At 43.4% G+C, this 15,743-nt stretch overlaps 1 protein-coding gene across 1 annotated transcript; it reads right to left on the bottom strand.

The window, feature by feature from the left end:
- Positions 1-2,969: 2,969 nt before the first annotated feature.
- Positions 2,970-15,427, bottom strand: ROR1 (receptor tyrosine kinase-like orphan receptor 1). The gene is made up of 6 exons (XM_010195079.1): positions 15,336-15,427; positions 15,123-15,250; positions 13,625-13,942; positions 12,823-13,068; positions 9,057-9,268; positions 2,970-5,684 (listed from the first exon to the last, which is right to left on the bottom strand). The coding sequence occupies exons 1-6, from the start codon at positions 15,425-15,427 to the stop codon at positions 4,260-4,262; spliced, it is 2,421 nt and encodes an 806-aa protein (XP_010193381.1). The 3' UTR covers positions 2,970-4,259.
- Between the last annotated feature and the right edge of the window lie 316 nt (positions 15,428-15,743).

The following is a 15,743-nucleotide window of genomic DNA, read 5'->3' as shown; positions in this document are numbered from 1 at the left end:
AACCAGAGCCAACAGACATTGAAGGCACTCATTGCATAGTCCATAGGGAAGAGCGCGTGTTTATACTTGAGAGAGCTTCATTTTGCCTGCCTTACCCTCAGGAGTGCTTTGAGTTAGGTGAACATTTTAAAGTTCTCCTGGTGAACATAGGTTATGCAACAGTATTGGAACAAGCAGCACAAGTAGTAAGAGTTTTTCCAAACCTGCAGCCTTCCTGGATGTCCTTTTTCATGCAAAGCAAACAAGAGATTCCTTTTTGACCATTTCTCATGCTCTGGATAAACGTGTGCTGGGATTGCTGAGTTTTCCAGCCCAATTTCTGCACAAGTAGTTCTCTGCTTTACCTTCTGCTTTCAATCCAGAGAGCACAGAAACCCACCATAATCACTCCTCTGTGGGAACAAAGGATAAAATCTCCATTTCAGACTCTGCATTTTGGTCTTTAAATCAGCAAATATTTATTCTCCTTTACAGCAATATAAGCTAACCTGGAGGGAATGAGATCCTGCAGATTGAAGGCTTTCTAAACAGTTTTTATCCAGAGTTTTATTTCCAAACCTCCAGAGCTTCTCAATCCATTTCCAGCACTCTTGGCTGTCCTGTCTCTCCAAAGGAAGAAGGGAAGATGATTCCAGCATGTAGCACTAAGAATCTGGAAAGTTCCCTTTTCTTTTGTTTGCCACAAAACCAGCTTTCATCTGCGTGTCTGCATTCCCACCTGAGGAGTAATTCCTTAATTTCTGGCAACACTTATTGTCCACATTATCTGTTTTTTAGAAGATTTTTCTTCCCTTCTAATCCCTCCCTGATGACTTCTTGCCTCTCTGCATTAGCGTTTGCTCCCTGCACACTGGTTGTGAGCCAGACTGCGATTTCAGCCTTGTAGCTCCCAAACTTCACCTGCTGAGAGAGGGAGAGAAGGGCAGGATGAGGTCATTGCAAGAGATTTCAGGTGTATTGTTCAGTGCTGGCTGACATCCGTGAGTCTAAAAATATTTGAGTCCTAAGGACCCAGCTTACTTGGAAATAAGGCAAAACCCTAAACTGAGCTGAGAGTGGGCCCACTGTAGCCCCTGGTTTTTTTAACATAAAACCACAAAGTGTGTGAGGGACTATTTTGTGACTCAATTAAGCACTAGGTTACTGCTTTCCTATCAGGGTGATTAAAGCCAAGTATGCAAACTCACAGCTGAGCTTACCCGCACCAGGTGGCAGCCCTGCAGGAGCTGCATGTGCGCAGTCCTGATGTGAGGGTGGTTTGGTTCGAGCTTGTCTTTACCAAATTGCACTGAATTACGGCATTATGGCCAACATGTTCAGCTTTGACCCGATGGGACACATAGCGCTCGTCATCGCAGCTGGCAGAGCACATCTGTCCCATGAGCAGATACTCCCATTTTCTTCACACATTCAGGCAGGGAAGCCTGCTGTTTGACAGTGATGAGCAAATACTTTGATATCACTGATCAAGGTATCTCAATATCTTTTCCAGCCATGCTTTTGCACAGCTACGGTGCAAAGATTCTTAATTGCTCTTCATTTACAGCACATTCTTTACTGAAGTTTTTGCAAGAACAGCATAACCTAAGGACCACGGACTTGTGTGGCTGCATACGGTTTCTTCTTGTTTCTGAAACCAGATACTCAGGAAGCAGTGGAATGTCTTAAAACTGGCACTGATGAAATGTCAAGCCCTTAATAGTACAAGCTAAGAAATGCCAAGAGAAAAATGGGTGGAAAAAAAGGCTTCTTACTTCTCAGTGTGTTTGATACTTCAGGTGCAAAGGAAATGTTTGCACTGATGCAACCATTTGAAAAAGGGGCAGATGAGAGCAAAGACGGAGCAAGAACACAACAGGTGCTGTCGACTGAACAAGGTGTCAAGCGAGCGCGGCAGAGATGTGCATGTGTGGAAGTGAGAAAGGGCAATTCCCTGGCCTTGGGTTATGGTAACAGCTGTGGCTCAGAGAAAAACACCTCATGCATTCCTGTCAAACACCGCTGTTCAAAGGTAATTTTTTAGCATTTGCAAGTCTGATAACCTGACACAGACAGAGAAGTTAATAAATGCAATTACTGTCTGGGTCTTCAGTCAAAACTGTATTTTAGCTAACACATAGCACATTTTCATTACTGATCCAGACATCAGTTCAACCCACATGGGAGCTGACATCCCAGATTCACAGAGGATTTCAGAAGCCACAAAAGCCCTCACTACAGAATCACTGATTTTTCTTCATCTGCAGGTACAGTTTCACGCCTGCACAAGGTGAGGGAGGTTGACAGCTTGGGATGCAGCAGCAACACAATGTACCATGACAGCAGGACACCAAATTGAAGCATAGGGCTAAAAGGGCGATGCTGGCCCTTGGTACGGAGCTGAATGGCACCAGCAAGATCCGAGCAATGAGCGCATGGCTCTCCATAGGCAGTCATGCTGATCCACCTCTTCTGTGTGCTCTGCTCATATTTACATGGTCAAATATTCACTTAAGCCTCTGCACGTTGCTCCTAAGTCATGTGCCTGCAAATATTACTTGTAAAACTCTCACATCTCATTCAAGCGAGTGTTTCAGCAGACTCCCTACCTGAACTGCACTTATCTCTCTTAAATATGAAACTTTCCAGATATCTTACACCAAGATGGAGGAAATACCGCTCTTTTTATGTTAAAACAACGTTTTAATAAACAGCAGCATAAAATAATCAGTGTTTAATATCATCTCTGGCATGTGAAATACAAAAATGCACATATCTTAATTATAAAATAGCCTTTGTTGTTACATTTTCATGCTTGCCTAATTGAAATGCCCATAATTAATAAATCAATCATCAAGTAATACAGTGATTAAACGCATGCAGTGAAAACAAAGAAAAAATATTTGGATAAGGTAGTGGCTGAATATCACCATAATATATTTCAAGAACATCTACATCAGGTTAAAAATAAAAAGGAACAGACCAAGATATAAAACGCAGAGATGTATTTTCACTTCTGCTGTACATTATCACACTTTTGTGCAAAAAGAGAAAAATAAAGTCGTATTATACAACATTGCCAACTGAGCAAAAGACTGGTTTTGTCCTGTGTACAATAAAAATACTATTCAGTACAAAAAGAGTCTGTGAAAAACCACAACGTACACAGCACTTTCGTAACTCATTAAAGTGGTTTCAAATGAATAATCCAGATTGCTTATACCTGAATGAATTTTTATTCATCACGCAAATGTCACGTTCCTAAGTTGAAAGTTAACCCTCATTCACATTATTAGAACTGATAGGCAAAATTGCTACAGATGGATTTGCTGCCTGGTGGAACGTGAGCTTCCCTTTCCTCAGGGTTACTGGAGTCGTAGTCACTGAATTACACATCGATCTGCAGCAATAAATATTCCTGGGAAAACTGATTGTCATATATAAAATTGTGATTTGGAGCTTTTCCATTAAACAGTTGCATAGCAACAAAAGGATACAAAATTTCTGCTCAAACTACTAGATTGTGAAATGTTACCTTTGAATAGGTTGATTCACATTCTGAAATTAAAACACTTTAATTTCATTTCCTTTAAGGCAATTTCTTAGAACTCCAGCCACCTTTAGCAGCCCACAGCAGATGGTATTTGTAGACCACGAGTTGATAACTCAAGCTATTGTGCTGTCATATAAATGACTTTTGGTTTTGGTCCGAATCCGAACTCAGAATTCCGACTTAACAAAAGACCAAAATCCTACCTGAAGTAATTTATCCAGCTCTCAGATCACATATTTGAAACATAATCCTTGACTGCAAAATTTACAAATATTTTAACTCGGTATTGGAACTGAAATTGCACACCCAATAGACTTCCGGATATTGGCATCTCCTAAAAAAAGAGACATACTAAAATATGTTTTCAGCATAAAAAAAGTTTCTGTGATTTAAACCACATCGGAGGTTTAAAAAGCTGTGAAAAAGCATATGATCAAATGTTTTTATTTAAAAAAAAAAAACCAAACCAAACCTTCCCCTTTCGGAACTGTCAGTGGCGCTTAAAGAAACAATGCGTCCATTCCAAAGCTGAGTACTTTGACCACAGCGATCTGTGCCTGGTTGCGCCTGCCCATCCTGCTAAGCAGTTAAAACTTCACAGAAGATACTCGCTGCAATGTCTGTTAACCAACCAGCAGAATCTTTAATAAAATATTTGCATATAAATCTTTTCTACCGCTCTCTAGTTTGTATTGTAAATAGTTATATTTACAAAGGCCTCGCTTATTTACAATTCAGCTGAAATCATAGATTCATTAGGTCCATGGATGCTGGAGTCTCCTAACAGGGAAGACTGCTTCGAGTCAATTTTGTAGGGTTTTTGAGTTTTATTTCCAAAAACTGTAATCCCGATTCCCCCCGGATGACTGGGAATTGCCATGTGAGATAGCAAAGGAATATTTGCTTCCTGGTTGGATCCTGAAGACGGCAAACTGGTGACATGCCCTGTGCTAGTGGATCCGCTGGCGCTGCTCGGAGAGCGGCTCTTTGGAGGAGGACAGTGCTGGATCACCCGGGGTGGGCCTTGTGGTTGATAGTGGGCAGCTGGGAAAGCGGCGTATCCCGCTGGAATGGGGTACCCGTTGATGGGGATGTACCGCTGGTTCTGAGGTATCGGCGGCCCAATGAACCCGGCGATTTGGCCTTGGGGGATACCTTGTGCTGGGAACATGTAGTTAGGGTACCTGGGGTTACTGAGATTGCTAACAGGACTGGCGCTGAGGGAAGTCGTTTGGGTGGTGGCATTCCCACCGGAGGGGGTGGTAGAACTGGTGTGACTTGAAAGACCCTCCCACGAGCGCAGCCTGGCATGGATTTCTTTAAACCGTGGCCTGCGGGATGGCAGATCATGCCAGCATTCGGTCATCAGGCTGTACATTCGGGGAGGACAGTCTTCAGAGCATGGCAGCAGTTGTCTTTTCCTGATCATCTCTATCACCTCCTGATTACTAAATCCGTAATATGGTTGAAGTCCAAAGCTGAATATTTCCCATAAAACAACTCCAAATGCCCAAATATCTGAAGCGGAAGAGAGCTTGCCGTACATAATTGCCTCCGGTGGCATCCAGCGAATGGGCAAGAGAGATTTGTTTTGAACTCTGTAATAATCTGCTGAGTAGATCTCTCTTGAGAGTCCAAGGTCTGAAATTTTCACATGAAGTTGTTCTCCAATTAAAATGTTACGAGCAGCGAGATCTTTATGGACAAAGAAATGACTCGATAAGTACTCCATCCCCGCCGCAATCTGGACTGCAATATGCAGGAAATCCCCGTGGTCCAGGCTGGATTTTACAGTCCCATCCTCGTCGCTGCTGCACCCAACATCCGAATGCGGTGATCGCATGATGAGAAACTCGTGGAGGTCTCCTTGGTTCATGTACTCGAAGAGCATGCAGACGGGTTGCTCCTGGGTCACAACACCCAAGAGGCAAACGATGTTGGGGTGGTGGAGCTCGGCCATCAAAGACGCTTCTTGCTGGAACTCGGCCCACTGCTGGGGGTTGTTAAAGTCTTTGAGGGTCTTGATGGCAACGAGCTGAGCATGATCCATGCCCGGGAGGTAGAGATGTCCCTTGTAGATCTTGCCGAAAGCGCATTCTCCCAGTTCTTCCATGAAACGAACAGCAGACAGAGGCAACTCCTTCGCCTTACTCTGTTAAAGCAATGAAAGTAAAACCATAACAGAAAAACAGGGCTGAAAACATATTTTTCAGTGAAAAATCTTTCTACATAGGATGTCTGAAAGCCAAGCAAACCAACATAGAAACTCTCTGGGCCGTGTCCCCAGTTGGCAGCGTTCCTGCTGGTGCGATGGCATCAGCCCCACTATCACCAGTATCCCAATAGCAGCAAAGCCCGCGGCCGAATCCCGCCTAATCTCTGTGCACCACACTCCAAAACTAAATTCTGAATTACTGTTTACCCTCTACACAGGATCAGATAAAAGTAGCAAGTATTAGACCTAAATATAAGCAGGAACCATCAGCATTTCAGCAAAGACATTTTATATCCTGGGGCTTGGGCATTTCTATACTTAAAATTGAATCTGACTAATTTCAGGAATTGAGGCAATTCCCATACTTTAGTACACGCTGGAGTGCTTTCTGGGGCGGAGCCTAAAATTTTAGCAGAAATATATATCTTTTTTTTCCACACTATGTCTCTGTAGCCAATTCTTCCTCAATTTTGCTGTTAACCCTGTAATGTACAGCGGAGACTATTTCTGGTCACACTTGGCTGAATGCTCAACCTGAAACATGCAGGACAGATTCAGCTCGAAAAATGAGAAGAAAGAAAAAAGGCAAACTTTTTAAAAATCCTGTTGTTATTCGGGGTGCCTACATTCACTCTTAGGCGATAAAGAAGGTGTAGTATTTTCCGACATTAGCTTCAACACGTGCTCGTAACAACTACACCCAAACCCACGCATTACAGGTTCTCAGTATAGCCATAGGTAGTAATTTAAGGCTAATGTGGGATCCATGTTTCATAAAATAGTGTAAACATTAGCATCTGCAGTCCTGAAATAATGTAACGGCAGCTTAACAGTGGCAATGGAGGAAAAGAACTCACATTTAAAAAAATTTGAGAATAAATTAATTCTAATCATACTGACCAATTACAAATTTTAGACAAATACTGCAATAATAATAATAATAATAATAATAATAATAATAATGATAATAAAGCCATTTAAGCAGGCAGCAGTAGACTGTACGGTGATGGCAGGAAATTAGCTATATTGTTGAGGAACAGATGGTTTATATTACACAAATCCTTTAGGCTAAAACTTGTTTAGGTCTGGCATATTGTAAATTATATTTTAGTAATGAAAGTGAAATGACCTCTGTCTGACCCGAGGCTGGGTTCGTGTGTTTGAACCAACATAGTGGAAAACTATGAAAGAAAATGAAGTCATAAAGTTTTGGCAGGAAGGGCTCATTTCAAGTTAAGCAGTTATAAATCTGCTTAGTTTTTGTTTGACAAGCATTTGTCATACATGGGTGTACAAAATGTAAAGAAGTGTAAAATACATCGGCGGCAGTGCGCCAAAGTAAACCCAGTACAAAGGGAGAGCCTCCACCTCTCCATTGGCTCCTCCATTAGGTAAAGGACACCGCGAGCTGAGTTTATTGTCTTCTTTGAAAGCAATTAAAATCCCTTTCTAAAAACCAAAACAGGCTTTTGGACTAAATGCTAACATTTTCATTTGTACCAGCAAACACGCATCTACCTCGGAGCTGGAAGCCCATGCATGTTTTTACCCAAAGTTGACATTAATACTGGACACAGTATTTAAAAATAGGATTCTACTTCCTTTCTTTTACAATGTTGTTTGAAAGGCAATCAAAACATTTAAGACAGGGAGAGCTGCCTTTCCCAGTGGGAAAAAACAGAATTAGCATAAATAAGATGGAAAGCTTTTGGCGGCACAGGGCTTTGAACCTAAAAAGAGAACAGCACTGTCTGTATGTGCAAATACTTCTGGGCAAGTTGCTTTCCTATGTTGTGTGCATAAGGCATCAGCATCATCAGTCTAGGTGGAAATTGTGATCTTCTCATTATCTTCAGTTTAGCCAGGATTCGACCCCAAATATCACATAGAACGGGGACCAAGAAGCAAATCCAAATTTAACCAAATATGCCACGGAGACTGGATGCAAGATGTAGTTTTGACCTAATTAAATGGGTTTTGTACTGTTGCCAACATTTTGATATTTGGCCACTCTATGCTGAAAATTAACAACTTTAAAGGAAAACTGAGATAAATTCACTGGGCCAGTGTGTGTGGGACTGAGGAATTAAAACATAACAATGGACCAAACTCTGTCTGACCACCCTAGACAGATTCTCTGCCCCAAATTTCTGTGTCCATCCCTGCCCCTTGCAGTGCACTCCTTGTATCCCACAGGACACAGATACTTAAGTAATTTTCCCTAGGCTGCCACAATTAATTCTTTATAACCTAATTCTATAAACTTGGTATTTAAAAGTAAGCAACAGAGGCATCCCATTGCTGCTACTCCAGAATGTATTGAGAGATGGAGAACACAGCTCTTGAAGTGCAAGTTTCCTGATGCCGAGTGATATTTGAAGCAACATCTGAAGGTTAGAATTCATATTGCTCAAGCTCCATAAAATCAGGATTCAAAATCAATTTGCTATGTCATTTTCTAACAAAAATAACAGCTTACTCAAAGACTTGTAGATACCAGTCTAGACAGTTTCTAGTCTAATTACTTGTAGATACTGATTTTCACTCTGAAATGCTCCATCAATTTGGTGAAGAGAACTGGCATGGGGTGAAAACCAAGGTTTTTCTTTCCCGAGCATTTTTCTGCCTGTAGATGGCAGAAGGCAGTTACAGCCCTGAAATGGGTGAGCCAGGTTTGCAAACGGGCTGCCCTGCCAATAAACAGGGAGCTCGAGGTTAATCACGCTTAAATCTTAAATGACTTTTAAAAATGCTTCGTGGACCTGGGCCTGCAGTGAAGGAAACCAACACCTGCAACAAGAGCCGCTGTGCATCTGCTGTGCTGGCCAGAACCGCAGGCAGATTTCTGAGGCTCTGTTTGGGTAATTTCTCTCTTTAACGGAGAGAACGGGTAAGCCTGAAAAAGCAAGGAACAAATCTTCCCAAAGTGATTTCAGCTGAGTGAAGGATGACATACAACTACAGCAGCCCCAGGAAAAAACTCTCTTGAGAAAATGCTGAATCACATCTTCATCTGCAACACTTCCTAACCTAAAGGAGGCAATTTAGAGATGCTTCAGTAATGGGTTGTTTGTTCTATTACAAAAAACCCTCCAACTCCGCTTTATCCGTGGACACATGGGAATCACCTCCCTGGTCCAGCATGCTTGCTACGCTGCTGCTGAGGAAAGTCCTTACAAAAATTACAGTTAAAGGCACCAGCAGAAACTGCAAGTTAGGAATCAGCTGAATATCTCAGCACTGATGATTAAAGCATTTCCCTCCCTGCCTTTGCAGACAGCAAATGTGGGAGCAGAAATGAGGAATTACCTTTGGTTTGTAGGCGTTGAGCATCGACATCTCCACGTTCTGCCCCCTGACGTGTTTAGGCTGGCGCTGGATGGGAGGGGAGGAGGACTTCTGGTTGTTGCGACAGATGCAGATGAAGAAGAAGAGCAAGGCTATGGCCAGGGGAATGGTGACACTGGGCACCAGGATATATAGGATTTCCATTTTGTTCTTTTCCTTGGAGTCCTTATAATCTGGTTCAGAAAAAAAAAACCCAAACAAATCAATGAATGAAGTATCACAGAGTCAAATACATCCCTGGGTCAACCAGAAGTGTTAAGAAGAATAAAACATCCAGGTAACACTACTACAGTCCACCTTGAATGATGTTTTATTTCCTTAATAATTTTGTTGAGTAATGTTTCTGTAAGACAACAGAATTTCCAGGAACAATTCCCCTGCAGCTCGTCAGGCCAAACCTACTCAGGGTCACCAAACAGCTGAATACTACGAGGAGGCTATTGCTTGGGGTGAAATGAAGCAATGGTCTAATACAGGTCAAAGAAAAGTTAGTCTCTAAAATAGCTTATGGAAGATAGGCTCTGATGGGATTATGGACTCATTTCAATACGTGTATTAGGTTTCCTTATTCCGACAGAAATGTGGGGACCTGTTAAAAAGGGTAGTTTTATTCCCTCATTTCTTTCCACCTTCCTGTTCTCAGCATCTCCAAGCATTGGCCAAAGCATTGGTGTGGCCAACAATGTGCAACTCAAAACTTCATTTCTGGTTAGTTTTAGGTGCAGGAGCAGGATGATTAGGAACTTTAGAGCAGAAGAAATGGAGAACACCTGGGAAATGGGAGGAAATGCACAGAAATAGCAAGAAACAGCAAGAGTGGTCCTGGTTTTTATCCCAGAAAGTCAGGAAAGGTGTTCAGAAAGTCTGAACACAGATAAAAGCTGTAGCATGAACTTTAAAAAAATCTTATATACTGAAGACTAGGTCTTAATAGGATTAATTGGCTAACGGGAAACTCCATCCCTCCACAAACCATACATTTACAGCATGTCATCTGAGCAGGGTGGCAAATGCCAGCACCAAGGACACAGCAATGAGAGCTGAAAGCAAAGCTCCAGCATGGACAAAAAGGAAGGATCTGGAAGAGGTCGGGAAGCCAGTTTACTGACCACAGTGCGAATGCCAGCTGCAGTATTTGCTCCCTCCTCTCTTCGCAGCTGGGGAACATTCATGAAGTTTCGGGTTTAATTACGCATGGATTAAGGCACTAACTATAGGGCACCCTGGGAACTTTGAGGACCACCTTTAGCTGCAGGACCAGTGGCCATAGCCGGGTTGTGCCCAAGGGAGGTGGTGAACATCCACAACAGCATCAGGCTTAGAGGATTCTGGCAGAAGATTTTGTATGTTTTATTATTCCTACAGGGTCATTTCAGTTTGTTTGTCTGCATTTTCCAGGCTGGATTTGGAGAAGTGCTTAGCAGCCCACACAGATATCTTTTATGTACTTAATTAAACACGAACTTGATCTGAAGCTTGGGTTTGACTCAAATTGTGACAGAGGCAAAGTTCAAACGATTCGGGATGTCGCTTTGCGTAACTCCTCTCCTCTTACAGGCTCACACTGTCCTTCTGCTCCCCCCACGCTCCTTTTTGGCCAGTCTTTCTAGACGAAGTTATGCCGTCTGGTTTTAATTGAGAGGAGGGGTAGTCCAAATATTTGTACGGCCTTTGGGAAACAAAAGAGGACTAAGGCACGGTCCCCATTACAGCCTGCCTGTGCCCAGAAGGGCAGTGGGTGCCCTCACCCTGTCTTCATGGATCTACTGGGGGTTTCCCTCAGGAGCTGCTGCCCTCTAGCATGGACATACAATCAATGCCTTCCCCCTCCAAAGCTTTCTTACATTTATCTCATGCTCAAATTGCTCCACGTTTCACATCTTCCTAGATTCAGGTTGACAGACTTTTAGGAAACAGATCTATTGGGGCTTGCGAGACAAGGGAAAGATACAGTTGAAGAAAGAAAAAGAAAGCACCAGCACAAGGCAGACAGAGACCTGGGCACCAGTTCATCACCTGAGCTACTCCAGTCAAAGGGAATCATTATTCTTATTAAGTAGCAGCCCCTGCTGGGAAGTCTCATTAGGTTAATAGGTTTCTTGGGAGCCACCCTAATTAAATCCATTTCCCATCTAGGCATGTCCTGGTGAAGCAGAACGCACAATACTTATTAAAATGTGCCTGAAATGGCTCTTTCAGCCAGTGCAAAACTAGCAGAATACAAGTCCCACATGGTATTTTGGTTTTAATACGCAGATTAGCATTTAACAATTAGATTACTGCTCACCTGATATAGCTCTACTTGTCTGTATTTAGAATAATAACGCCATATAACCCAGCTGTACAGCAAGGACCATTTAAGGCAGTGCTGAGGGTTAATTAAAATCCTCGTCAGTAATTCTCCAAGCCAGCCAGCCTATCTCATTTATTATCTAGTAAAAGGTTCAAATCAGAGAGTTTTGCAAGAGCTCCAAAAGAGTCCTGCTTTCAGCCAGATCAGATCAAACGCCCAAGCCAGTCCTGGGATCTCCAAGCCCATCTCGAGGGGGCCTGACAAGTGGCCCCCCATCAGCTCCTAATGACTCAGTTAGCCAGACGTGGTGGAAAGCACCAAATGCCCATGGCTGAAAGGTCGTACAGCAATGGCACGGTGGAGCACGGAAAGTGGTGGTGGTGGGCACAGAGAGGCCCCTGAGCTTGCCCAAACTGAGCACTAAAAAGGACTCTAAAAATCGTATCTGAATGTGAGAGGGGGGGTGAGATGCACATGATACAGCCCAGGCTGTCTGCCTTCCTCTGATCTACTCTTTCAGTAAGGACATAATTTAGATCCCATTTTGGCATCCATTCCCATCTTTCCATTAATTGAAAAAGACTTTGGAGCAGGCTCAGAACATGTCTCACTGCAGGAATGTTCATAACCATAACCAGAAATAATTTAATTTGGTTCTGGCTATCGAACAGGGACATCAAAAGGTATCTCCTTTCTAAGGGGAAAGGTAATGTAACTGTGAAGCTTGTAGGCAACAGAAAATTTTGTGTGAAACTTTGTACTGTGAATTTCCAGAACATTTCTGGGTGCCTTTCTGGCATGTCCATGCAAATAGCTGTGTTTTTGCCTTGGCACGCTATCAATATTGTTCTTTTTAAATGCAGATAAAACAATTAGGAACCATTTGTTCAGGTCTTGCATTCACCTCCCCTGAGTCTTAGAAAAGCAGAATAAAATGAGAGCTGTATCTCCATTTTTGTTCATTCTGCAAAATGAAAATGCAGCCAGGGCAGCTCTGTGAGAACAGACCTAAAATACAGCTAAAAGGGTCTGGCAAAATCATCTCTATTTTTCAACAAGGCCTGAGCTCTGTTAACTGAGGTTTGCATTTATGGCTCTTAATAAACCAAGTGAAATGGAGAACATTTTATAACAAGTTCAGCATTTTATAACAAGATCAGCATCAAGAGGGCAACTTCTGTGATCTGATGTAATTGGGACTCAGGAGTTGTAGTGATGGTAATGGCAGCCCGGAGAGCTTGGGATGCTCGGGCTGGTCACACTCTGCTGCTCCACCACCTTCCAGGAGTGCTCAGGGATTCCCTTGCAAAATATTTTTATGCCACCACTTTGTCATCTGCACAGGTAATAAGTGCTCAAAGGTGTCCTCGGGGTGGGGACAAAGCCATTCCCCTCTTTGTTCCAAAATGAAACATAAAAAAGATCAGTAATTACCGCATGCCGGGACGTCACAAAGCTCGGACTTGAAGTTCTCGTCTAGGGTGAAGCACCATGGGGCGTCCTTCTGGTTGCCGGGGTTGCGGCAGTAGGAGTGGCCCCCGTTGAGCTCGGGGTACCTGATGGCGGTGAAGGTGTGCGTGTGGGGGTACTGCGAGTTCCAGGGCTGGCACTGCCGCCCTGACCTGGTCACGCTCACTGTCCCCCGGTAATCTACGCCCGTGCTGTTGTAGCACTTGTGGTCTGAAAAAAGGAATAAAAATAAAGTAAAAATCCAAAGAAACAGCTGGTGGGGGCAAGGCAGATGTCACCGATGGCATTCCCCAGCCTCAGGGCACTGCTGCTGGCCCGGGACCGGGAAATCCAGTTTGGGAGCACGGGCTCCCAATTTGCTGCGGCTGTAGGGCCTGCTTTGCATTCACATTCCTGGGAGGATTTAAAGCTTATGCTTCTGTAATGAAAACAGCTTATGCCAAGCGTTTTTAATATAAGATACACAAAAGAAGTAAAAACTACAGTGGGAACCTGAATTGCAGCCATTATTTTCATACGAAGGTGGAGAATTTGCAGGAGCCACGTTTTATATTTGCCTATTCAGATGTGTAAGGGTTGTGAACAGGCTGCAGCCCAGCCTCATCAAAGAGTGAGCTCAGTCGATGGCTACAATTAGGCTGTGTTAGGCAGGGCCAGCCACGGCCCCTGTGAATGTTCCTCCTGATCAGCACCCAAAACTATAGCCGTGGTCTTGCTGGGGTAAGCGGTGTTTTTTTGCAGGGAGGCACAGAAAGTTTTCACCTACTTTTATTTATGGGATCTGCCATCGGAATCCCGATGCGGATACAATTGACGGCTTCAGGGCTGTCCGGCTGGGGCAGATCTTCGCAGTTGGGCAGCTTTAATCTCATCAGAATCATGGGGTTAGACCTTGCAAAAATGTACTCGGTCTGACACAGGACGTTCTCCAGAATTTCGCACTCGTCGCGGCACAGGTCTCGTGGCTTGGGGGCAGAGGAAGTCTCGTCGCAATAGGGGAAGGCGTAATGGCACAGCGAAGGGATGGCAAACTGGGAGCATTTATCCGACAAATGGCTGGAAGTGCCAATCATGGTGAAGGCAGCTGGAAAATATACAGAAGGATTTCACTTAACCCGGTGGGAATTTTATTCCCGTGCACTTGTCTTCTCAGTATAACCCTCACTTCCCATTGCCACTATCGTTTCCAGATGCTCAGGTGATGAACGGGGCCTTCCAGGAATGCAGAGCACTAATTACATCAAAAGTTAAAACGATGCTGATTTTGCTGACAGAGAAGACACACCTGGTTTTCAACACGGGATTAACGTTAAGCATGTTACCAAAACTCCAAACCGAATGACACTTATTTTAATTCCCAAATAATTTACAATGGTTTCCAAAGTCATGTAATATTTGGATGCCTTTTCCCCAGCAGGTAAAAACCAGAGTCCCCGCAGGATGACAGTACCAGTGCTTCTGTGGGAGGTGACAGCTTTCATAACATTTCAAGTTATTATTTTTCAAACAATATGGCATAAGATTATGAACTGTTGGCTCTATAGAAATCATTGGCCTTTCCTGTAAGCAATGCAGAAGTCTTTTACAAAACAAAGGAAGAACTTTCTAGGGGAAAGAGAAATTTGGAATATTCTGACAGCAAGAGAAATTCTGAATATAAGCAGGACAACACCTAGCTCAGATCTGGCCGTGGTTAATGTATATAAAAACACAGAGAAGCATCACGGTATTTTGAGGCCTGAGCTTGAATTGAGCAGTCCCATCAGCAAAGCATCTCCCATAAAAACAATGAAAACCACTTCTTTACTAAATCTAAAGCTGAACTACTGAATTATTTACTCATATATTATCTTCTGCTGGATAAGGTGCAGCCTCTTCCAGCACCTACAGCTCTCTTAAATCATCTGAACCACCTAAAAACCAAACAATTCTGGTCACCCTTCGGTTTTCCAATCTGCCTGGGAAACACAAGGTAGCCTGGCTCCGAGCCACTCTCTGAAGCTGTAAATATACACAAATTGGGAAATATTTTTTAGTTTATTCTGGGGACCTGGATCAGCAGAGATGCAGAGGCTGCTCTGCTCATCGCTCCGCCACTGACACCGCATAACGCAAAAGTCCTGGGAGAGCTTTGTGGTGGGAAAAGCTCACAGCAAGAGCAAATAAAAAGCAAATAAAAATAGCATCACAGCTTATAAAACTCCAGCAGCTTTTTGGGAAAACACAGCTTCGTGGGAAAGCAGCAAGTGTGGTTTTTTACCCACCTGTAATCTGATTTTCTATTTCACCTTGCATATGCAAAGACTCCATGTAAATGGTTCGATTTCCAATAAACCGCGCGCAGGCGATCCCCCTGTAGGGCTGGCAAAACCCATCCTCTTCATACTCGTCCCTGAAATCAATCAGAAACACAAAAGGGTGAAGCGTTTCACATGCGACTTCGCAACAAAACGCCGCTCCGGGGAGCTGGCACTCGCATTAAGAGCGGCCGAGGTGAGGGGCTCGGCCGGGTTTGTCCTGCGCTCTGCGATTCGTTCTGGGTGATGCTCCCCGGCGCAGGAGCCCCCATGCCGCCCTCCCCTCCATTACGAGCCTGTGATAAGGGATTTTATGGTTTTTAGCATAGGGGGCAATGGCACTGCCTTTGTGCCCGGGATGGTTTTAACCTTGAAGGATTCCCACACTGTGGCAGGTAGTTTGCAGCATCTCACAAATGATCCCAAAGTGAATATAAGGATATAACGTGAATTATATTATGAATTATTATGATGAATTAAATTCTATATTATGAATTATATCCTTATATTCATCAAGATTTTGTGTATTTATTTTTTTTAAAGCTGCCTGGTAAAAGCAGGTAGTGGCATTTCGGGTTAGACAGAATA

The sequence above is a fragment of the Mesitornis unicolor genome, unplaced genomic scaffold (genome assembly GCF_000695765.1).
Source record: "Mesitornis unicolor isolate BGI_N332 unplaced genomic scaffold, ASM69576v1 scaffold53711, whole genome shotgun sequence".
In the NCBI taxonomy this organism is placed as follows: Eukaryota; Metazoa; Chordata; class Aves; order Mesitornithiformes; family Mesitornithidae; genus Mesitornis; species Mesitornis unicolor.
Note: the sequence above shows the minus strand (reverse complement) of the source record. Positions and strands in the feature narration are given on the sequence as shown.